The sequence below is a fragment of the Strix uralensis genome, chromosome 4 (assembly GCF_047716275.1).
Source record: "Strix uralensis isolate ZFMK-TIS-50842 chromosome 4, bStrUra1, whole genome shotgun sequence".
Taxonomy (NCBI): Eukaryota; Metazoa; Chordata; class Aves; order Strigiformes; family Strigidae; genus Strix; species Strix uralensis.
The window spans coordinates 82,549,646-82,573,645 of NC_133975.1; the positions used below are offsets into that span (position 1 = coordinate 82,549,646).

Sequence of the window (24,000 nt, forward strand, 5' to 3'; positions counted from 1 at the left end):
CACACCCCTGCGACACCGGCACCCCCTTGACCACCGGGAACGGCGCGGGGCAGGGTGGTGGGGGGTGGTGGTGCCCCTGCGGCCGATCGGGGGCTGAGGCCGGGGGGGGAGGAGCACTGTTCGGCCACGGCAGGGGCACGTTTCCCTCCCGTGTGTGGCGTGAAACGGGCGCTCTGAGTAAAACGAGCTTTTTGTTTACTTCTCTTCCATTGCGAGTACTCAGACGTGAGCACAGAAATGTCCCTTGGAAGGGCCGCGTACCGTGTCCTTGTGCCTCTTGGAAGCAGGTGCACGCTTTTCTCTGCCTCCAACCGTCATCGTGTGCCTGATTATTCTGATTATTTAATTTTTTTTTTTTTTTTTTTTTTTTACTCTCTCTCCCCACCCGTCGCCCAGGCTTTTGAGGCGGGGTACCTGCTTCTCTGCCTAGCGAAATCCACGGCTCGCTCCCGGCTGCCGGCGGCGCTAACGAGAGCGGCGGGGACCCGGGGCCAGCGGGGCAGGCCGGGAGGCTGCCCCCTCCGGGGGTAGCCCCCCCTCCCAGGGCATATCAGCCCCCCGAGGGGATAGCCCGCCCCCCCCCCCCCCCCTCCCCGGGTGCCGCCGCCCTTCGCCGCGGAAGCCCCCGCCTGCCGCCCCGGGCGGAGCCGAGCCGAGCCGTGGCCGGGCTCAGCGTACCTCGCTTAGGCCGCCGTATAGGCGAGCCCCCCCCCGCCCCTCCCCATGCCCGCCTGCCCACCCCCGCCGCCCGGCTTTGCCGGGCCGAGGCCTGGGCCGCTGCCCCCGGTGCCGTCCGCTCCCCTCCCGTCCCACCGGGCACCGTCCCGCCGCCGCTGGCGCCCGCCTTGTCGCGCCGGGGGGTGCTGGGGCGGGGGGGGTGGGGCGCGGGGCTGGTCCCCGGACCGTCTCTGCTTGCCGCTGCCGGGGCTCCAAGCCGGGGTTTGAGAGCTAGCTTGGCACAGCGGGCAACCGGGACCTGATTCCAGCGGGAGAACTCAGTTTCCGAAGGAAGGAGAGTCTGTGGTGTCCTTCCCCCCTCGGTCATAAACACTCCAAGTAGAGTTAAACGCTGCAGAGAGCTCTGGATAATTTTGAGCAGGCTTAATAGGATTAAAACTACATGTGTCCTAACATTAGAGGATTAAGACAAGTACTTCCCACAGCTAGTCCTAAACAGTTTTCTTCCTCAACTTGCATTTAAAAAAAAAAAAAAAAAAAAAAAAACCCAAACAAAAACAAAACAAAAAAAAACAAAACAAAAAAACCCAAAACAAACAAAAAAAACCAAAACCAAAAAAACCCCACTTCTTTGTCACCGTTGCCTCTGAGACCTGACAGACAGCCATGTGTCTCTTTCATTTCAGGTCCTGATGAGGATATACTCGTTAAAGGCAAGCAGTCCATCAAGAGTCAAGTTTTAGGAAACCAGAACTCAGAAAGCGAGATTCTCTTGGAAGGCGACGACGATATCATGTCATTCATGGAGGAAAGAGAAGTGGAGAATTTAACGGGTAACTTCAGCTATCTAATTTTCTCCTCAGCTTCTTTACTATTTAAGTCCTGATCTCCCCTGCTCTGCAGTGAATCACGTTCTGGGATGCACACTGATAAATTGTTCCTTCACCATAATTGGGTCATTAAGATCATTTTCTGTGCACCTCAGATGCTGAGGGTTTGCTTGAGGAGAGTTGTGCATTTTCTTTCTCTGGCTTTTATAACCTTGTTTCCGCAGTAGTAAGTATTCTAGGAAACCTTCTTTACAGAAAGCTCTATCTTGAAAGGGGCTTCCTTTTTTTTTTTTTTTTTTTTCTTTTGACCTCGCTCTACTCCTCAAATCGTTAGACCTAGTGGACAAGGCAAGTTGTCTGTAATTAAAGGCTTTGGTGAGCTTTAATTTTTCCTGGAGTTTATAAAATTGTACATAGTGGTTATTTACTTGGGTTTGAAGGATCTGTACGGTCACTGGATTTAACTCCTTTAAACCACTTGTCATTCCCCCACTGAAGTCCCTTCTCCACAAACCATAGTCTTGTTAGACTTGTTTTTTCTGAAGAAGAAATAGTACTTCAGACCTCCGAACTTAATTTTACTCGGTCACTTGCATTCTTCGCAGATGTTTTGACCTGCGTGGAGTGGGTCCATTTCTGTACCCTTCAAAGTGTAAAAACAGAGTAACCTCCTCGGTTCAGGGATGGGGAGTCACAAAGCTGCTCCACTGTTATTGGAGGAACATGGGTTTTACAGGGAATATGCAAACTTCTCTGTGGCCTTCTGCTTTCTCAAGTGGTATCCCATGTACGTGTACTTCAGAGGAAAATGTAATTTCTTGGATAATTCTGATTCCCTGAGAAGCTACTAGTATAATGTTAGATACATATCATACATATGATAAATCAGTGAAATTAATGGAAGTCATCATTTATTGGCAGTTTGATTTCCGTGAACTTCATTTCACTCTATTTTTTTAAAAGCAAAGCTAGAAATGCAGCGTAATGAAAAAAGAACACCTGTGCAGGAGGAGTGAAGTAAAATAAAGTAATGGGAGAATAATGCAATGGCATTTTTGGCATGTGAATCTTTTTTTCCCCACTTTCTACCATGAGCTTCCTTCTCAACAGCCTTCTCCGTGTTTCCTTCTCTTTTATTATTCATTCCTTGGTTCGAGTAATACATTCATACTGTAATAGAGGTGAAAGGGGAGTTTAATTATATAATCTTGACAATGGCAATAGGATTAAGAAGTAATCCTCACTAATAAAGTGGTGTGGGTTAGAAATGAAGTGGAAATTGTCAGGGGTCTTCTGCAGGACCTGGACTGCCCCAGCTTCTGCAGCTGTCTGCTTGCCCTGTAATTGAATGTCTGCGAGTGATTGAAAAAATGTTATTTCTCCTCTGGATTACATGCTAATGTACAGAGGGCAAAGGGAGACAGCAAAAGAACACATAGCTGCTTATTTCATCCATTTGTGGGGGTGAGCTTTGGGAAATCATGGCAGTTCCGCAGCTATCTCATGCCCATCTGCAAACACAATGTATTTGTACGTTGGGAATAGAGGGCAAAGCTGCTCTGATCTCAGCAGAGCATCTCTTCTTTTGTCCTAGTGGCACACATTGAGATTGATGCGAGATTAAGGACCATCACCCTCCTAACAATCGATGGAAATGACAATTCATCTGAATTTTTTGTCAGTTATTCTCACGTTGATTACCTGAACGTGTGTACCTCATTTATAGATGCTTTATTAATACAAAATTGTCTGTGTCACTTTCATATCTTCCACTCTTTTACGAAAGTCAGATGATACTGCAGCCAAGTAACTTCATTTCCTTACCTCTTAATCAGCGGGATGACAAACCTAACCTGTTTTCTTTCTGTACGTGTTAGTTTATATAATAGGTTCTGCATTGTCAGGTCTATGCTGAACCTATTGTTTTCAGTAGTAGTCTGATTTGTCCCTGTGATAAGCCCTGTGGAGATGTGATTATTCCAATAAAAATTCATTCAGTTGGAAACCAACCCTCCAGCTGTTTACTCCCACAGTCCCTGAGCTACACTAACACTGTGTGGAATCCTTGAACAATATTTAACGTGGAATCAAAAGCATCTTTAAAACATTTTACTTTAGGCTCTGTAACACTGTGTAACCTTAACAATAGATTTCTAGCGTCCATGAGGGAACGCTTCACAGTTAGACAACTTTGAGCCTTGACTGCTATGTTCATCTTTGTGGAAAGCTGTCGAACCTCTCTGGTACCTTAAAGAGCACAGTAAGATTTCAAGTGTTCATGTGTGCTCTCTCTGTATTGCATATAACAGAAGGTATCCAACTCTCGAAGTTTCTCGAAAAGAAAATGCGTCTGAGTGAAAAGTACACGCTGCCATGCTAAAGGCAGCTCCAGCACGTATAATGTATGCAGCAGTTTGCAATTGTAGCTGCTTCAATGTTCAGCAGCACAGAGACACTGCAAATCTATTACATATGTTCTTTTCCAGGATAAAAGGAGTTTTGCTTTTTAAGGAAGAGCTATGCTCTTTGCTTTATTTATTTTAATGTTCTAGTCTTGAAAAGCAAATAATTTGCACCTCCGTTCTTTTCTGGTTTGAATATTGTTGGTGTTCTCGCTCTCTGGCAGGTCCCGTTGCCCTAAGCACACCCGCTCAGATTGTGGCACCCTCGGTAGTAGTGAAAGGCACTCTCTCCATCACTCTTTCTGAGCTCTACTTTGAGGTGGATGAAGAAGATCCCAGTTTTAAGAAAATCGACCCGAAGGTAAGAGATCATTGACCCTGAGCTCTGAGAGATGATGACAAATTACCCAAGACCTTTAATTCTTCATTCGACTTCCTTTGCCTCTATTGCTCTGCAGTGTTCCTGCTTTAATAAGTTTGTGACCGGCTATATATGTTACTGAACTTCACATAGGTGACACCTCCTTTCCTTCTTCTTTTTCTCCCCCTCCCACCACTCGACCCTACTTGAATGTTAATTAGCTTGCTGCGAATAAAGCTCCAGGGAGGCATCTTAAATAAAGACATCTTGAATCCCAGGCCTGTGTGAATACTGGGAAGTTCAACGAGGCTTTTAGCCCAAATGCTTTGTTTTACTTTCCTATTTTTATATCGTGCCAGCGTAACGTAGCGCTAAACTTCCTGCGCTCGTAAGTTTTCAGTGCTTCTGTATCGTATTATTCTATAACAGATTTTACAGGGCCTGTTCTTTATTGTGCCCCAGCAGAAAACATAATTGCCCTCTTAAAATACGGTTCTGAACGGACTTGCTCATTCCCACAAACTTTATGTGCTCTGAGTTACCTGATTACTAGTCTTTTGTTTAAAATTAGTAACCTTCAGTAAAATTCCCATTTCAAAGGCAGAATAGCGTGCGATTAGCTTAATAAGGTTGCACCTGAATGTTTTCTATTGTATTACAGCAACATTTCAAGAGTATGACATGATGGGTAAATATTCTTGCATCCCAATTTAAGCACAGTGATGGCTGGTTTTTTTTAAAATATCTGCTTAATGTTAAACAAGGTACTGATTTCTTTGTGAAAGGGAAAAAAAGTCACTGGAAGAAGTAGTGGTTTTCTGCTTGTCTGTAGAGAATACCTTGTGTGTTAAGTGCCAGTTCAGTTCTTTGTTCCTACTGAGTAAATTGCTCTTGTGTGTATTAAAAATGGCATCAGTGTGTCTGAAAGCTGGAATTATCGAATGCTATCAAGGAATAAATTTATCAAGGAATAAATTTATTCTGAAAAACAACGCTCTCAAATTCTTACCACTAGAATTTAATATAAGCAATTAACTAGAATTGTGATTTTTATGTGATACCATAAATGAGATTTAACTTTTCTTTTGGTCCTGAAGTATTTTGGAAATATTTTTTAATTATTTCAAGTATGAGATAGCTCTTAAAATTTTGATATGCTTACTCCTTCCACAGTGGTTTGTTTTAAACATTTAATAGTCAAAAGGATATAAATATAAAATGTAAAGACAGTTTGATATGTTACGGTATTGCGTTTTCCATCTAAAACGTTCTGCGTCGTATTGCATTAGCATGAGAAAAGTCTTACACGTCTGTATTATTCTGCATTTTTGTTTTCCATGTTTAGTGCACAGAGCAGTTGAGTACAGTTACTGATCTTACCATTCCTGTTACATGGTTTATGGGGACATTGACATACAATATATATTCAGTTTGCTTTCTTTTCTCCTGTTTTTGAGTCTTTGGTAATGGTTGTTTCCTTAACTGTGAGTAGGCGTGCTAGTTTGATTTGTCTGTATCTTTCATTTTGTATCTGAGAGTTTTTATTTGGGTTCCTATAAAAGGAGGAGTTGGTTACATGAAATATAGGCTACACCTCTTACATTCTACTTGTGATGCTACTTCAGCCAGAGGTTTTAAAAGGGGGGAAAAAAAAAAAAAAAAGACCTTTTGTAATGTCTTGGAGGGGGGACTAAAAATCAAATCGGAATATTTTTTATTTTAAAAAATAAGCTTACAAGGCAGCTTGCTTTCAAGCATTAACATCTCCCTGCCCCACCCTCTGCTTAAGTTTCTGTACCTCGATAGCGGTGACTAGAGCTGCTGTAGAAAATGCCCCTTGGAAAAAAAATAAATCCTAATCCGCTGTAACTCAGGCGGCCTGTTTAATTAATGAGGCTTCATCTCTTTGATAAATTTAAGTTCCTTGTATATTTGGCTAAACTACTGAAAAGAAAACATTGTGACAAGTTCCTGAAGAAAAACCCGCCGTAGCGATAGCATCAGCAGCGATAAGATCAGGGTTTATGCTCTCACTCCGGGCTGGTTTCGGAAGGAATTGGTGGCCCCGCGGGCTAAACCCTTTTTTTTTGCCAGGTGAGCCAGGATCAGCGCTCTGGGAAAGCGCTCTCGGGGCTCTGCGGGAAACCTCTGAAACGGGCCGGGGGGGTCCCGGGGGGGGTCCCGGCGGGACCGGAGGGGCTCATGCCCGGCCCGGAGGGGCTCCCGGCGGGGCCGCCCCGCTCGCCCGCCGCGGCTCCGTTGCAAGTTCATTTCCCCGGCTGCCGTCGGACTTTTCATTTCGTTTTTAACTTAAAATCAAGGCGAATTGGAATGGCTATTTCTTTCCGGATCCGTCCACAAAGAAACGGAAGTAGTCCTTTGGGGCAAGAACTTACATTTTTACACCCACCCCCCCCACTCCCCCCCTCCCGAAAGGACACGAAAACTTGCTCGAAACGCTCCGAGTCGGCTTTGAAATCCTTGGGGCGGCTGGAGCGGATAATTCTTTTTAAATCTTAGAAATGCCTTCCCGATAAAAATCCTGCAAACATTTCTAAGTCGTCCTGAGCAAATTTAAAGCGAAATGGCTCCGGCACGGACTAGAAGGAGCGGGGTAGAGCTGAGCCTCGGGGGTGGCTGCGCAGGGAGCGGCGGGTGGTTCTCTCACCGGCGGTTTATCCGCTCGTCCGGCTCCGCCGTGGTGCGATTTTACGCTGTACTTAAAAATCCGGGGAAAACAAATGTTTGTTTAAAAAAAATATCGACCGCTTGCTCTAAAGCGCATTAATTATTCAGGGTAGATCTATACTTCCTTCGTGTCAAAGTCAAACGGACAGCGCTTTCGCTCTGGGAAGCGAAAGCAAACGGGGATGGATTTTTAAAACAAAATACAAGCGCTTGAGGTTTCCCGGGAAAAGGGGGGAAAGAAAACTAAAAGGAAAAAACAAACAAACAAAAAACCAAAAACCCACAGGTGACGACCGTGGGGTAGGGAACGGCATGCTCTAATTCTGTCTAAATTCTGGCGGGCTGCTGTGCGACGCTCCATAAATTCCCAAGATTTAGAGGAGAGGTTTAAAGTCACAGAAAGACAGGCTGAACTACAGAATATAGAAGATTTTTTTTTTTTTTTCTTAGCGGCACTATTTTGATATAAACTAGAGGGAAGTTTAAAAAACGTCAGTGACTACGCCAAGCTAAGGCTTCGGCTAGGTGTCGCGTTTAGCCTATCTTTGCATCTCGCGTTTCCGTTTCTTTTAAAAATTTCACTTCTGAGGTTCAGAAGGAACCTGCTTGCCTGAATATAAGAACCATTCACGAAAAGTCAGCGTAAAGTTAAAGTAATATTTTTATTACTATTCGCAACAAGTCAGTTGTGGGGCACATAATCTGACCTTGGCACCGAAATACATTTAACGTCAGTAAAACTTTTTTAAAGGGAGATTTGTACATATAGTTTAAATAATTTTTTCACTTGGTGACAACATTCAGGCAAACGAGAGAGAATAAGAAAAGGACTATACATGGATTGGAAAAATGTACCTTTCGGGTTTCGTTTGGAAGTTGCAAAAGTCCGATCGCTTCTTTTTGTGACTTTTTAAAAATTCACATTGGAGGGCGGGAGGAGAGGCTCTTCCCTTCTTCCGTGCCGGGCGGAGAGAGTTGATGCCGGGAGGCGGGGGGGTGGGGGGGGGGGAACCGTCTGCAAGTTTTTAAAGGCCGAGCTGCAGGTGGGTGGGGGGTGGCGGAGCCGCGTTTCTTTCGCCGCCTCTTTTCCGTCGTCGGTTCGCGTTAAATTAAAAACCAGTTTTTAGGCGGCGGCGGGTTTTGCGGGAGGGCGAGTTTTGTGGCGCGGGGGTGGGAGCCCTATAGCTTGTCGAGGCTTTTGGGATTGGTGAGGATTTCTCTGGCTAGTCTCCAGGTCTGTTTGGCCGCGCTTTCCAGGGCCGAGTGGGGTTTGCCCTGAAAGAGGTCTAGGTTGGGCAGGAAGTAGTGGGGGCAGCGCCGGCACTGCAGGCAGGAGATGAGCTGCAGGAGGATGCCGTTCAGCCGGTCTCCCAGGCACGCCTCGTCCCAGTCGGTCTCCCGCGGGTGCTTCTCGCACTCGTACAGCAGCAGCGTCTTCATGTGGTAGTTGTTGAGGGGCTGCCCGGGCAGCTCCAGGTGCCGGTCCCGCAGCGTTTTCAGCACCGAGAGGCACTTGTTCCGGCAGCCGCCCATCAGCAGCCGGTTCTCGGCCTCGCCGAACTGCAGCACCCAGGCATCGCTCTCGGCCGAGCTCTGCTTGCCCGTCAGCGAGTAGCACTCCTTGGAGAGCAGGTTGAAACCCTCCGCCTTCACCTCTGCCACCCGGTTGGGGCCGGGCCAGGGGATGTGGGGCATGGGCCACTGAGCCGCGCTGCGGGGCCAGATCCCGGTGCACTTGAAGGCGGGAGTGATCTGCACCACGTAGCGCTCCCGGATGCGGAGCTTCACCTCGCTGGTGTCCGCGATCATCTTCACCACGTCCCGGTAGCTGCACTTGTCCACGGCCTGGGCCACCAGTGTCTGGAAGCGGGAGCGGATCTTGCGGGCGGAGAGGTAGCCCGAGGCGGTGATGAACTCCACCCAGAGGGACATGCTGCGCTTGCGGCCGTCGCTCAGCTTCAGCACGGCGCAGCCCGGCAAGGAGCCGTCGTCCACGAAGTTGAAGACTCCCATCTGGTTGAGGTAAAGCACCACCTCGAACTCGGTGGGCGAGATCACCTCCAGCCCCTCGTAGCGGGCGTCTATCTCGCTCAGGGAGCTGATGAAACGCGGCTCCTGCACCTCCACCTCCTTCAGCACGTCCGACACGACCTTGCACACCTCCCGGATGGTCTTGGCGATGGCTGCTTTGCGCGCCTGGCACCGCTCCGTGTAGTATTTGTTGAGCTGGTAGACCAGCTTGGCCTGCGCGGCGATCATGTTGGGGCACAGGTCCGGGCTGTACACCGGGCTCTCGCAGTACGTTGAGGGATCCAATGCTTTAGCGGTGGCTGCAGCTTTGCGGAGGGCACCGGCCAAATTGCAGACCCCCACCCCCTCCGGGAAGAAGGCGGCAGCGGCGCGCCAGTGAGAGCAATTTAAAAAAAAAAAAAAAAAAAAAATCGGGGAGGACGATGAAGCACAAAGGAGCGAAGCCCGGCGCTGCCCCGGCGACGAGGAGGAGGAGGAGCGGAACGGTGCCGGTGCCGGTGGCGGAGCGGCGGGCAGCCCCCGCGGGCTCCCGGAGCGCCCAGTCTGGGGTGGCGGTGGGGGCAGGGAGGTCTGCGCTGCCTCCGCGCTCAGCCGCCCACCCCCCCGCGCAGCGCCAAAAATGCTCTTTCAATAGTTCATGGAAAAAGAGAAAAAAAACCCAACAAAACAAACCAAACAAAAAAAAAACAAACCCAAACAAACTTCCCCAGAACTCGCAGAAGGTCCCCGCAGAAAAGCCGGTCGGCAGCGAAGTTTAAAACCGCACACGAGAGGAGAACAACTCGAGCAGTGCCCAGAGCGGAAGAGTGAACTCTGTGTCTGTCTGTCTGTCTGCCTCTCTCTCTCTCTCTCTCTTTCAGTCCGTGGCACCGCCAGAGATGTGCATGAGTTTGGCTGCCGCTCTCAGACTGTCAGGGGGTGTTGCTGAGTTCCCTTTTCCTGCTGCAGGCGTTGGCTGACCCCGGCTCTGTGGCTTTGCTCTATCTTTACGCGCAGACGTGTGCACTTGGTCTGTGATCTCTCATTCCTGTCCTGCAGCTCTAGATAGATTGTTTGGAGAGATATATATATAGAGAGGTTTGTTGGGGTTTTTTTTGGTTGGTTTTTTTTTTTTTTTTTTTTTCTTTGCACAGACTGTGTTTTATCCTGAGCGGGAGGAGGGCGTAGTGCCCGGGCTGGCTTCTCCTCCCCCTCCCCACCCCTGGAAGTGCGCGCCGAGGCTCTCACTTTCTGCGCCTCTCCTCCTCCTCCTCCGCCTCCTCCTCCTCCTCCGCCGCCGCCGCCGCCGGGCTCCCGTCTCTCCCCGGCGGTGCCGGCGGGCCCCGGAGTTTATGAATGGGGCGGGGGGCGGGGTCCCGCCTCCTACAATCGCCGCCGAGCTGTCAGCGCCGCGGCCAATCGCGGCGGGCGGCGGGCGCGGGGGCGCGCACACGCGGACGCGCCCGCCCTCCTCCTCCTCCCCCCCCCCCCCCGCCTCCCCCCGCCGGCGTTTGGGAGGGACACACACACGGCACGGACACGGGGCGCCCCGTCCGCTCCGCGCTGGGGTCGGCCGCCGTTAAAACCGGGGAGGGGGGAAAAATGAGGAAAAAAAAAAAAAAAAAAACAAGCGGCGAGTTCACCGGGAATGTGCGGGGGGTGGGAACTCGGTGCTGCCTCCACTTGCTGCGGCGAGACCGACCCGGCGGCAGCGCCGGTGGGCGAGGGGGAAGGGGGGGGGTTAAATCGGTAATGTCGCCGTGGGAGCGGGACCGTCACCGGGGGAGAAGCGCATCCCTTGTTTTACTGCCCTCCGTCACGTTAATTCAGATAAATCTCGGGCCGTAAAGTTCCGTTCATCCTCCTAACGCCTAGGATTGAGTTATTCGAAAGGAAACGATATTTTATGCAAGTTTGCATTAACGGGAATAGTGAACGATTTGCATATAAAACTGTAGTTACGTCAGTTGGGAAAGAGCAACTCCCACGCTGCTGTACCCCCCCCCCCCACCGCCCCCTCCGGGGCAGTACCTGCTGCGAACCGGCCCCCAGCGTTTCCCCCGGGGGAACTTGGCCCGGCGGGGGAAGAGCTTCCCCCAGCTTCTGTGCCTTTCCCCCGCCGCTTCCCCCTCCCCGGGGCCTGGCGGGCACCGGCGCGGTCCCGCCGCGGGTCGTGCTTGCACGGGGAGTGGGGGGGGAGGTGTTGGGGGGGCGGCTCTGGGAGCGCGGCCGGGGCTCTCGGCAGGCGCTGCGCTCCTCCCCGCCGAGCCCGGGTTTCACCGGCTGGCCGCGGTGGTTCTCGGCTTTCTTGGGTTTTTCCTCCTTTGGCAGAAGCGGGCTGATTTTAATAAAGAAAATCTCGCCGTCTGTTTTCCGTGTGCGTTTAAATTAAAAACAGGTCTTGTGCCGACCACTGCGCGCTGGAAGAAGTAAGTACGGCCGTGCCCGGCGCCGGTGGGGCTCCGTTTTCCCCCCGGAGGAGAGGACGGGCTCGTTCTTTCCCCCCCTCGCTGCCGCCGGGGCAGCCCGCGGGTGGGGGCTGCCGCGCCTGCCCGGCGGGGCCCGGGGCTCGGCGGGGGTGTCAGGTGTCCCCCCTTCAGCCCGGGGGAAGCCCCGAGAAGAGCCGCTTGGAAGGCGGGGGGGGACGGGGGAGACCCGCTGCTCTCCCGGTCTCTAGGCGGCCCGGGGACGCGCGGGTCGGAGTGGGGCTCTCCGCTCCGGTGCGCGGGTGAGTGCGCACCGACCGACCCACCCCCTCCCCGGGACCGCGGCCGGGCCCCCTCGAGGCTCTTTCGGTGCGACCCGTCGGGCCGGGCTGGGGCGGCAGCACCGGGCGCGCATCGCTGCGCTTCGCCTGCGCGGAACGTTTTCTTCGGGGCTCGGCTGACCGGGTGGGACTGCGCGGGTTTTGCGCCCCGTCTCCGAACTCTCTCCAGCAAGCGGAAGGGTTAGTTTAGGGCCGGGGGTCACTTCCACACCCCCCGCCGGAGCTCTCGGAGCCCACCGGGGCGTACTCGCCGCCGGGCTACCTGCCCGCAGCCGGGCTGGTCCCTCTCCCCGCTCCGGCCAGGGGCTCTGGATACCGACCCGGCGAGCAGCGGGGGCTGGGGGGGAGCTCCGCGGGGTCCCGCTTCCAGCAGTCCCGGGGTGTCCCCCGGCCGGGGCGCGGAGGAGATGCCGGAGCCCTCCGGCGGCCCCGACAAGGGTGGGGGGACGCTCTTTCGCGTTTTCAGGGTAAAAACAGAAGGAGGGGACCATTCCCCCACCCCCCCCCCCCCCGCGGGAAGGTGACTAATGATGAAGCGTTACTAGTGTTCAGATTTAAACCAATTCATTACCAATTTTCCTGTCTGAGGTTGAAGCTCTAGTAAATAATAAATCAGCTAAACAAAAGCCGACTTTAATTTATTGCTCCGGCGCTAATTAGAAACATCATTTGAGCAATAAACTTAAACACTTCCAGCAAATAATGCACGTGAAACCCTTCTCTCCTGTGCCCGGGCGTTTGTGGCCGCGCTGCGTTAAGACCAGCTTCAATCTGTGGCGGAATTTCCCTCTCGCCGGGATGAATAATTGAAGGGGGGGAGGGGGGGGGGAACAGGATCCGAGGAGGCTATAGTTGAAGAGCCCTTGTCACCCTCTGCTTTTATGTATGTTAGCGCAGAAGTCCATCAGCAGCTCCTTGACGGTGTATAAAACGAAGTGGCAGCCCCTCCAGCAGCAGGAGATACTGTATTCCATTAAAAAGACCGCGTGCCTCTGTGTGCCACGGAGAGGGAAGCTCTCCGGGCTAAAAGCCACTTGAAGCCTTCAGACCGATTGATCTGTATTCTCTCGTTATAATCCGTCTCATCATACTTGAGTTAATGAGGCAGGGGCGGGGGTGATCTGATGGTCCTTGACAAATTCATTAGGGAGGCTGCGGGACATTTTATTTGACTGTTAAACATCGTGTTTGTTTGGTTTAAGCAGTGCCAACATCAGCATGCCGCTGCCTGGAGCAATAGGGGTTTGTTAGCAAGGGCTTCTGTAAAAAGAGCTTGGAAAAGGGACGGGTGTGCGGTGCGGTTGCTCTTGCCCTGGCTCCTCCCGACCCCCCCCACCCCACCCCGGGGAGCTCGGGCTGGTGCAAACGTGCCACGGGCGACCGTGTTTTCTTCACGCTAAGGATGGTGAAGCAGCAGCAAACGGCTGCTCTTAAACGTGCAAAGAGTTTTGTTATTTCCTTTAAAGAAAACGCTGTGTGTTTGTGTTAACCCTTAAAAATAACAACAGGAAAAAAAAAAAAAAAAACCAACAACCCAAAAACGCCCTGGAAAACAACTCAGAGTTTTAGCAAGAAGCACCCAAGCTGCTTCTTGTATTATGATGTAGCACTCCTGCATTTGCTTGCCTAACCAGCTTATCAAAGTGGCATGCGTGACCTATTTCAGAGCTTTTTAAATTCTGAACGGTGTATTTTAAAGTTTCTACAACGTGCTGCTGGTACGAGGTGTAATTTTTAACGCAAGTCAAATTTTAATCAAATTGACTTGAGGCTGTTAAAAGATTTCTGCCAAATCCGCCCTTTTTCTCTCCTTCTCCCCTTGCTGAGAGGGAAAAGTGAATGCTGGAACAGGTGCTCCCAAAAGGGATAAGAAGTATTTTTATGAATAACGTATGAAATATGTATGTGTACATACACACTTTGTTCATGGCAGCTTTGTAGATGAGACCCAGCTCGCGTTCCATTATTTTCTAGTAGTTGGTTTCCTCTCTGTCCTTTTGTTTAAGGGAAACAGTTTTGCGGAAAACTGAATAATTAATCTGCTCGTGGAACCTAACATCGTAATTTTATTTTCCTGGAGATCAGTCTTCAAACATTCTCAGCCTGCTTCCATTTATAGAAGAACAGTATGGGAAAAGAGCTAGTGCCCTTTGCCTGTCATTTTCATACATTCCTGCACCGCTGATGGAGCTTGAACTGCTGCGGGGAATGTATGGATTTGAAAAGAAACGAGTCAGTAATGCACGTTGCCTTTCTCCACAGCAAAACTGGGTTAATACAGTGAAAGCGGCTGTGGGTTTGACAGAATAAATTCTGTTTACATTCGGTAGTATACAGCATGTGCCTTTTCTTGAAAGCCAGGGCTCGGCTTTACTATCTGCCGATCGAAAGACTGTGTTTGTGAAGTTAGTTGAGAGTGCGCATCGGGGGAGAAAAGGTGGTTTCATTTCTGCACGTGTCATTAATGCAGCTCATCAGTTAAGAGCATTGCATAAATCTTGTGCTTTTTTCCACCAAGATTGAATGGTATGGTAATTAAAGAATTTGTACATCTTTCCCTCATCTTTTGCTCCTGCAGTGGGAAAGGGGAGGGTTCCAACTACTCCTTTGAGTACCTTATTTTTGCTGTCCTATTCCATTTTAAAATGTGAACGTGTTCACATTCTGATGTTTAACCACGAGCAACCTGCAGCTGAAGGCTTTCTCTGCAGCTTTGAATCTTGCATTGAGGGTAGCCTCTTCTCTTTTCTCATGATGACTAATGGTGACTTCTTTTAGCTGTGAGATTGCTTCGGATGCTAACTACTGTTTTGTAAGTTTGCCTTCAGTAAGTTGGCAATCAGGGAAAATCAGACACATGCACCAGAAAAGAACGTTTCTAGTGCTTTTGTAGCATTTTCTTGTTGTTAAAACTTCTTGTGGGCCTTTTGTTTTGTTTGGATGCAGTTGGGGTGCAGTTTCATCCAGTAGAAATAACTAAATTCATGTGTGTTGGCTGGTCTTTATTTACAATAATTGATTAATTACATTAATAACATCAATTTTCAAAAGTATGAGAGCGTGTAACATGCCAGGATTTTGTCAACTTGGCCTCCAGTTGAATGCAGAAACACTTACTTGCTCGAAAAAAAATGTGAGGTGGGCTGCAGAGGTAATGTCTTGTCTGGTTCTTCAAAATGCTGTGAGGGTAAATCAGCACTGCTTTTACAAAGATTGTAAGCAAAGTCAGAGTTCTGGAAATTAAAAAAATAGATCAATCTGCAGGCATTTGGCCATAACTTCTCTTTTTATCAGTAGCTGTGTGATGATTGCTGTGTTTATTGTCTTAGATGTTCACATATCTGTGCGTATGTGTAAATAATCGTGCCAACAAGCCTGCGCGGTTTTATTGGTTAGACGATTATTTTAAAGATCAAAAACTTCATGCAGCTAGCCAAGATGAAGCATATTTATAAGTTAACCTAGAATTCTCTAAACAATACCCTTGAAAAATGTCAATTTCTAGCTCCAGAAGTGAAAGTTCCTCATTTGTATGCTTGCATTTTAAAAAGTGCTTTCTCAAATTCCGCATACAGCAACGTGAAATCCCTCCCAAGCGCTGTTACAACCTTCCAGTGAGTTTCTACGAGTGCAGTTGATAAAGGGAAAGGGTGTTGCGGGAGGAGGGAACAGAGGGGACTCAATCTTCTCAATAGCACTGGTGACCAGCATGGAATATATCGAGTCGCTCACTCCCTCTCTCCTCCCCATATTTAAGATGATTTTGTTTTGGCTGTGGAGGTAGAAAAACCATGCAATTTTTATTTAATTAAAAAAAAAAAAGTTTCCTGTTTGAACAGTCTTCTAATTGTTCCCTCATTCAAATATAGTACAGTTTAAATGCACAGTTAGAGCACTCTACTTTTCTGCATATTGTACTTCATAGTATTAAATTTTTATCCTTGGAAAGTGCTATGTTGACATAAAAGTAGTGTATTACTAGTTATAAAATCATTGCAGGGGTTTTGTTGCTACTTCTAATGAGAGAATCAAATCATAGCTATTCCTATTTTACATCTTGCTGTGCATATCTTATTTCAAAATAACTTCTTCATGATAATATGCTGTTCTCTTTTTAGTTTTCTTATGAATTAGGTAAAACCTGCACGCAAAATAGTTCAAGGTACCATCTACCGTAGCTGAGAAGGGGAAAGTGTATTGGCTGAATATATAGAAGCCATCTGCATAGTTTAATTGAAATAATATTTGGTGATCTAAGGGATGGAAATTGTTCCTTTTCTTTAACCATCTGAAATAAAACTAGGATGTAAAACAGCTGTCTTGGCCTATGGAAATCAAGTTCTGCCAGTCTGTTTCTTTTCTTCATTTTCTACTTCTATCTTCCTTTATTATCTTTGGATCCCAAGGAGTCTTTCTTATTTTCTAACTGGTTTTGTCTGCAACAAGGGGCTGGGTTGGTGGGTTTAAATAGACTTTGGATAGAGTGAAAAATCTTTGATCTATGGCTATGACTGCTTCCAAATGATTTGCTTGCTGGGACTGGACACTGTCCATGCCCTTTCACTTCACTATCAGATAGGCATACAAAAAGGACTTGACATGCTACCAGATGCATAGTTAATCATTGCATTAGGTCTGTAAAGGGGTCCATCCAGACTCAATTAGGTCTACCATTTTTAACTAGCGTTTGCTCTGTAGTTTGTTTGGAGTACGTTATTAATTCTAACTGCCGTTCTGTTTATTTAAAAGTGCTTTAACGCAGTGCTGTGCTTTTGTTTTCAGGGAGTCTTATCTGCATTTGTTCTCAGTATAGTTAGAACAACCGAGTGTTACAATATAAATACAATTGCCGTATAACATATCATCTGAAGCTTTAACGAAAAAAGTTTTTGTCTTTTCATAATTCAGCTGTTTTCCTTTCTCAATACCGATTTCTAAAAGCACATTTGAAATAAGCTGAATGCAGTGACTGGCATGTATTGAGGCGGTGTTCAGAAAAAAAGCTTGCAAGGGAGGTTTGGAACTGAATCTTAAACTTTGAAAACCAAACGGCAGCAGTTTTCCTATCACTTATTTACGTAAGAGCTCATTCTTATATCTCGCACCGCATGCTTTTGTGTGAGGAGGATATTAAGGGTGCAGGAGTTAAAAAGGTTCATCTGTAGGGTAAAAAACATTAGGTAAATTATTGCTCTGAATCTTGCCTGGGATTTGTGTATTTACATTAAAAGTTGTTAACCGTATGCACTGAATAACGTGCATTGAAAATTCCTAACATTCTCAGGGTTTCAAAAAAATAATTGTAGTTCGTAGGGATAGCCAGTCCTTTCATGGTATAAAGGAGCTTGAGTCTGCAAGTTGGATAAATTGTTTTGATCACACGTGCTGTCTGCGTTTCCCAGTAATGCTTATGTTGAGGATGGTAGGCCTATGGAAGCAGGAGCATCAAAGGACATAAAACCATCGTTGCTTGAAAATTGATATATAAGAAAGCAGCAGTAATCAGAGAATTTAAAAATATTTTCCTTTGATTTTAATCGTTTATATATTTATTTGTTTTGAAGGAAAGGAGGAACAAGGCATTCACTGATTAAGTTTTTTACAAAATCTATATACAGTTATTAAAGCTGTTGTATTTGATTTTGGGATTATAGTTAGCCTTCACTTTAGATCTGAGATGTCTTGCTTTAGTTCTTTGCTTCACGGTTGTCAGTATTCTTTGAAGGAGGGCAGATGCATTAAAATGTAACATATATCATTTGGTTATAGTCACAGGGATATTCAGATGTTGCTAATGGACTTCCAAGATACAGGATGTATGAGTGAATGCTGCTCAGAGGTGCCAGGTAGGGCTCTCTGGGGTTTTTTAAATTATTTATGCCTACCTGCAGCTCCAAAATACAGGTGTGTGCGTGTGTATAATCCATTAATGATTAATATTCATGCATATAAATATGCAACGGAGAATAAGCCTGATATGAGAGTCCTTTAGAGGCATAGGCAGGTGGCTTTTCCCCATTCATCACCTATCCTGGAAGTTCATTCTAACTGGCATCCGAGTGCCAGAGTGCCTACGAAGGGGAATTGTTTATACGTACTTTGCGAACTTGAAAGAAAGTGGGACTTGAAATGCACGGTCATTTGTGAATTTATGTTTTATCTCCCTTCACTTGAAAATTTATGAGGAGAGTGACTTCGGGTGCTTGCGTTGTGTGTTCCAGGGCTTGCCCCCACTGATAACACCCTTGTTGGCGTGAAAGTGCAATGCAAATTATGACAGTTACAACCTTCTGTTTTGTTTAACCTGTCAGTGGATTTCCTGGCTCAGTGCTGAGGGCAGTGGCGTGTTCAGCTAGTTCCATATTCACCTAAACTTAAAAGGTCAGGTTTCTACAGGCAAGCCTAGTCAAAGCCTAATTGATGAGGAGGGCAGGGGGACAGAATTTACTGTTCTGTTGGCTAGTTTCATATCGTTAGGTTGTCCTGAAAGCATCAGGCAGTCACAGCCCCTTTCATGTAAGTGCTGACCCTAGACAGGAGCTGACAATCAAAGGAGGCAGCCACAGGAACCAGTGCAAGTAGGCTATTGATTTTTCAGTTAGGTCTAAGTAGTTTGTAGTATGGGTAATGGGTGACAGAGGCAGGTATGTCATTATCAATGAGCTCCAGAACAGTAGCGACAGCCCCCTCTCATATTTCCTTCAGCACTGACAGTATGCATCCAGCAGTGGTCAATAAATCGCCCAACCTTTTACTGACAAGTGACTTGGAGGTGGGGGTGGGAGTCAAAGAGCTAAACTTCCATACTTGAACTTGACGTGGATGCGGAGCAGGGATCTCGACATCTGCGTTCCTGGCTCGTCAGGCAAAGAGCCGAGGAGAACCCGGAGAACAGAACAATGGTAGCTGGGCGGCCGGGGAAGCTTAACTTTACTTTATGCCCTCTAGAAAGTCAAAAGTTTTTCTTGAGATCGAGTAGAATAGCTTAAAACGCCAGCTTTCTGTATAAGCACCGTCTGGTTCAGTAGTTAATTTAGGTTACCATGGCAGGGTTTTGTTTTCACTTTAGCATTGCTCTGCATTTAATCAAGGTTATTCTGCCACAGCAGTACAACAATCACAGTCTGCCATTCAAAGTCCGCTTTTAATTCCTAGTTTCCTCTTCTTAAATTTCATATATGGAGACTATTTAAAGATATTGAAGCTTCCTTATAAATCCAAAGTGCTAGCAATACAGTTTTTGTTCTGACTACCCATACTGTTTTGGGTCAGTAGTGGAGTACCAATACTTTAGGAAGCTAAAGTTTTTATTACTTGGATTTTACTAGCTGTGGTTTCTGAATTTAATAGAGGTAGCTCCAAATTTTAGCTTTACACTTAATTAAATTCTAAAAGATATTGGGAGAACGTAAAAATTGTAATAAGTGGTGGGTTTTTTTTTTCAATATGCTTGTATGGAAAATCGGTTAAATGAACTCAAGTATGCTAATCTGAATCTCCTGAAGTTTTCTAATGTTGTTACTTTATTTGAAGGATGTAAGTTATCTGCATTTTTTCAGAAGTTGGAATTCAGTCAGGTTTTATGCTGTGCACAGATGTTAACAAAATAACATATGCTTATAATTAAAAAAAAATCTTTAGACAAATTGAAATAAAGCAGAAGAGTAAATGTTTTGAAAAACTTCCTTAAAATAACTCATTGCTATGGTATCTTGTTCAACAATGTTTGTAACGTTTCACAGAGCAGGAATCTGAGACCGTGTATGTTGAATAGCTGCAAAGTATCATACGTGACTGAAACTTTTTCATCAGCCTGCAGCAGCTAAAGCCGTTTTCTTCGTGTCTGGCTTTTTAAGTTAGCAAGAGCACCGTTGACACAGACTCAAGCAGTGAGGTTGAAATTTATCACTGGATCATGAAATCCTTTCATAAATATTTGTATAAACTAAAAACCTGAGTAACTGTGGATTTGAAGCGGTTGTAAATTTAATTGGTTACAAAATCTATTTTAGATATTGTTACGTTGCCTATTGAACAATGTTTTGGAAGAGGGGCTGGCTAGCTGTCTTCCAGAGGAAAAAATTTTCAGTTAGTTGGATCTAAGGTGTGCCGGGTTGTTTGAGGCCTTCGATGCTTAATGACCGGTTTTCCTCCGTTTACTACATCTTGCAGAGCCTTTTTTTTCCCCTGTTAAACTAAGTAAGAAGTACGGCCATGCAGTCAGAATCTTATCTTTTCTTATAAACAGGTACAGCATCTTTTACTGCATTTTTAGTGTTGCTGGCATGTTGTGTTATTGCAGGAACGTAAAAAGGAGCTGCAGAAAGGCGACAAATTAAATTTTCATGAAAGAAAACCCTAATCAGCAGTGACAGGGTAAGAGAAAGATGATTGCCACTTGGTCATTGTGGAGAGGCACTTAGACTTGGTGTCAGTGCTTCTGTTAATGATGACTAATGTCTTTCTCGGAGAAAACGCATGCTCAAACATAATGCTACAGTCCAGAGAAAGAACGGAGAGATAGGCACTATTAAGGAAAAAGGCTGTGAATCTTAAAACAAAAGCTCAGATCTTCAGATGAAATGGCTACGGTGTTTTTGCAATGCCAGGAAGCACAGCTCTAAAACTGGTCTTGTTTCACTCTTTAAGCAAAATAACAATAGTGGAAGAATATGTATACAGATATACACGTGTGTTATTACATGCTACCTAGCGTCTGCTGCTTTAATTAAAAAAGAAGGTAGAGGTGGCACTGGCATGTGGGCACACTAGTCAGAAGTGAACAGTCACCTTTTTATTCCTCTTCTGTTAATGAAGCTTGCTTTTTTAAAAGAACAAAAGCTGCTGCGATATATTCTTTCCTAAGCACAGTCCTGTGTTCTGGATAAACCTTTCGTAGTCAAATATAAAATGACTCAAAAGACCTTTTCAAATCTTGAAGCTTTGGCTGTTAGGTATGTTGGCAAAAAAGAGGTGGCATGTGTCATTTCTTCAGCTTTTCCCAAAGTGAGACCTTTCAGAAGGGCATTTGCAATGCCTGTCATATTTTTTCATATACATCTTATTGGCCTGACAAGTCTAGAGGACCATGAGAAAACAGATGTCATTGCATTCAGACAACACTAATTACTCTGGGATTTTTGCAGCCTCAGTGCCTGCATGTAACTGTCGATTATGACTGTTTATGTGGCCTATCATGGGTACACGCTGCACATTCAGATGGTACCACCAGTCTTTGTGTTTCCTATTATCACACAATAAGATGTAAAAATCAGCAACAAGCACCAGGACAAGGAAATGCCTGAGTGTGTGACTTCTATATGTTTAAAATGCCTTTTGTAAAAGGTTGCGTTCACATTCTTGATAGATATAAGTGGTTTAGCATCTGTTTACTAACTGTGGTGCAGCGCTTTAGCTGTCAGTTTTCAGCGTGGTTCTTTATGTTGCAGGCTTCACTTTTCTGCAGTTTGTATAAACACTATATGAAAAATGCTGATTGTCCCAGCAGTTAGCAGAAATTTCCCATGTCCAACCTTCATGCCGAACTGATAGATTTTTCTAATGTGTCTCAGTTTGCGTTAGAAACCAACAGTCTTATTCTCTTACAGACGGCGTTGTTGGTATTTTCTTTGTTAAATTTTCTTAGCGACTCGGTCATTTCAGAATCTCTTCTTCCTGCGTAGCAATGACTGCTGCATGATTTTTAACACAAAGTTCAAACGGTGGTCACATCGTGGCCTCGCTTTGTATGTTATCTCGGATTTTGGTACACGTTTCCTAAGCAGAACAACCAATGTTAATCACAGATTGGAAAATAAAAGCTCCAATAATGTAACTTCACATGCTGATGAAGCAGAAATAGAAGCAGCTTTATCAAAGATGTATGATGAGATAAAACTGCAGTCTCTGCTGTACAGTTATAGTAATTATGACTAATGAACCGTCCAGTCTGGATGAAATGGCATGCCCACAGGGACTGTGGCCAATCAGTTGTGACTTATGCAAGCTGAACAAAACATTGATGGTGTTCCAGGTTCCGTATGAGAGCAGGAAGCGTGGTCTTTGTTCGGCTTTGTCAAGTTGTTTTCAAGCAGTTTAGGAATAGACAGTGTTAGTAAGTAAAGCCTTAAGAGCTAGGGTTTGTTGAGTTTTAAAACAGGCATAAAGAATTACAATTCGCCGTGATCAAATATACCTGAATAAACCCCCCCTGCGTCAATGGCGCATTCCTGATGCAATATACTTCAAAGTTGTTCTGATCATCTTCCTAATCTAAGTCATTGAAAGCACATGTTATATTTTAATATGCTGAATACAATGAAAGCAAAGATCCCAAACTTGTGAATATAAGCATATATCTGTTTAGGCTTACTGGGGTAATTTATTTTTTAACAAATTTGTTTAAGACGTGATACTTCCATTTTAATTTTGAAGCACTCGGCATTTTAAATCAGTCTACAACTGGTAAGTAAAAAAGACAGTGGCTTCATAGTGTTAATACCCAGAAGACAATTTCTTGTAGTAAGAAGGTTAATTCATACAGGCAACATAAAATGTTCCAGGACATTTTGACAATGCATAGACTAGCAGAGTAATAATTTTAAACCACCTTCTTTTTATGAAGACAATGTGTGTAGCTGAAAAAAAAAATAATTGAAAAATCAAACTTCTGAATGCTAAAATGCAGATTATATGGGAAGTTCTGAAGTTAATTTTAGGATAATAGCACAGCACGAAATGTACTTCTCTAAATATAAGCTTCTGCTGAGTTGTTTAGGCCCAGTTTGAAAGCAGTTGTGGATCAGCCGGTTTACTTACGTGCAAATGTTTGAAGGATTTGGGAGTAAAACGATCAACATGTTACAGATGTTAGTAATACATTACAATCAGTTTAGCATTTTGCCTGAACCATTCCAGGAGGCTACAAAGAAAAATCATTTCAAAAATTAATTGCAAACAAACTATGGGAAAAGTAAGAAAAAAAACCCCCAACCTTGAAACATTTTAGAACAAAGTTAAAGCATCGTTTGACAAAAAACATTTTAGACTGTTGTGCTGTTTAAAAATGGTGTATGTTAGGAAGGTTCAGGATACGTTGATTCTTAAAGCACACCTGAAATTAATATATTGTTGTCAAAGAAACTGGCAATTAAAAAAACTGGCAATTAAAGCCTACCTGAAATCGGAAGTCATTACTGGTCTTTTGCATTGCTTAATAGAAAGGTGGATAGTGATGTGACATGTCTACGATTTTTCTGAAACATTTTTAAAAGTAATACGTTTTCTTCTTTTTTTTCCATACTGTATTGAAACTTAAAAGCTGACACTTTATTCACTATGTGTAAGTGGGTTTTTTTTCCGGAAGTGGAGGAAATCATGAGCATATCTCCAGTATGTGTCATCTTTTATTCTGAAAAAAACTCAAAGTGCTGTTAGATGTGGATTCAAGTAGATCTTTAAGTAAAGAATTTCTATTAATCCGGAGTCTTTAAACATGTGATTAAATTCTTTAACTCTTTGAAACAACCCCACAAACCACAAAAAACTCCAAGACGAACCAACCCATCCACACTAGAAATCTAAATTAGCTTACCGCTTCTGTTATTTCTGTTTTGGAAGTGTCCAGAGATACTGCAAGGGACCTACAAAGAATCAGAATCCTTTTCTTTTGTCTCTTGCAACAAAGCATGTTGCATTAAATATTGCAAATGTGAAAATATTGTATAAAATATTCAGAGTATAATGTTAAGATAAAGAATGTTGATAAGTAAACTCCTCTGAAAAATTACTACATTTTGGTTATGCTAAATAAATAAGTCTTTTGGAGACTGTGACACTCTTAAGTGTGAGTCTCTTCCACCGTGTCATTTCAGAATCAATAGGATTCAATATATTGCGTGCATTATCTAATCTTACTGCACGGAAGGTTGCATTACGATCACTTCTACTTAATGATTGTATCAGCATTGTGCCAATGAAGTCAGGATTAGATGATGTACAAATGTACAAAACTAATTTTCGTTCTTCCAAAGAGTTACTGTTTTAAAGTAATGAATTTAAATATATGTAGAGATTATATAGATATATAAATTATAAGAATTTTTGGAAGAGGTATTTATCTGTATTAAGACAAAGCAATAACTTTTAGGTTGTGTTTTTTTAGGAGGTCTCATTGTACTGTTCTACCTTTTTCTTATGAAATCATCGCTAAAATTCCTATAAATTTATGCCAGCATGGCACAGCTATTTGCTTATTTGGAGCTT

General features: G+C 45.2%; 2 protein-coding genes across 10 annotated transcripts in view; one reads left to right on the forward strand and one right to left on the reverse strand.

Annotated features, from left to right (window-relative positions):
- The window catches only part of LRBA (LPS responsive beige-like anchor protein), a 424,097-nt gene that overhangs the window by 230,301 nt on the left and 169,796 nt on the right, over positions 1–24,000 (forward strand). For 8 of the 9 annotated variants that reach the window (XM_074867473.1, XM_074867476.1, XM_074867474.1 and 5 more), the window contains 2 exons: positions 1,365–1,511; positions 4,135–4,271. In XM_074867473.1, coding sequence (XP_074723574.1) covers positions 1,365–1,511; positions 4,135–4,271 — 284 coding nt within the window. Of the gene's footprint in view, positions 1–6; positions 288–1,364; positions 1,512–4,134; positions 4,272–24,000 lie in introns of those variants that run through there. The other variant, XM_074867482.1, reaches the window with a different exon arrangement.
- Positions 7,606–10,267, reverse strand: MAB21L2 (mab-21 like 2). Its single transcript, XM_074867472.1, has one exon. The coding sequence runs from the start codon at positions 9,216–9,218 to the stop codon at positions 8,139–8,141; it is 1,080 nt and encodes a 359-aa protein (XP_074723573.1). The 5' UTR covers positions 9,219–10,267; the 3' UTR covers positions 7,606–8,138.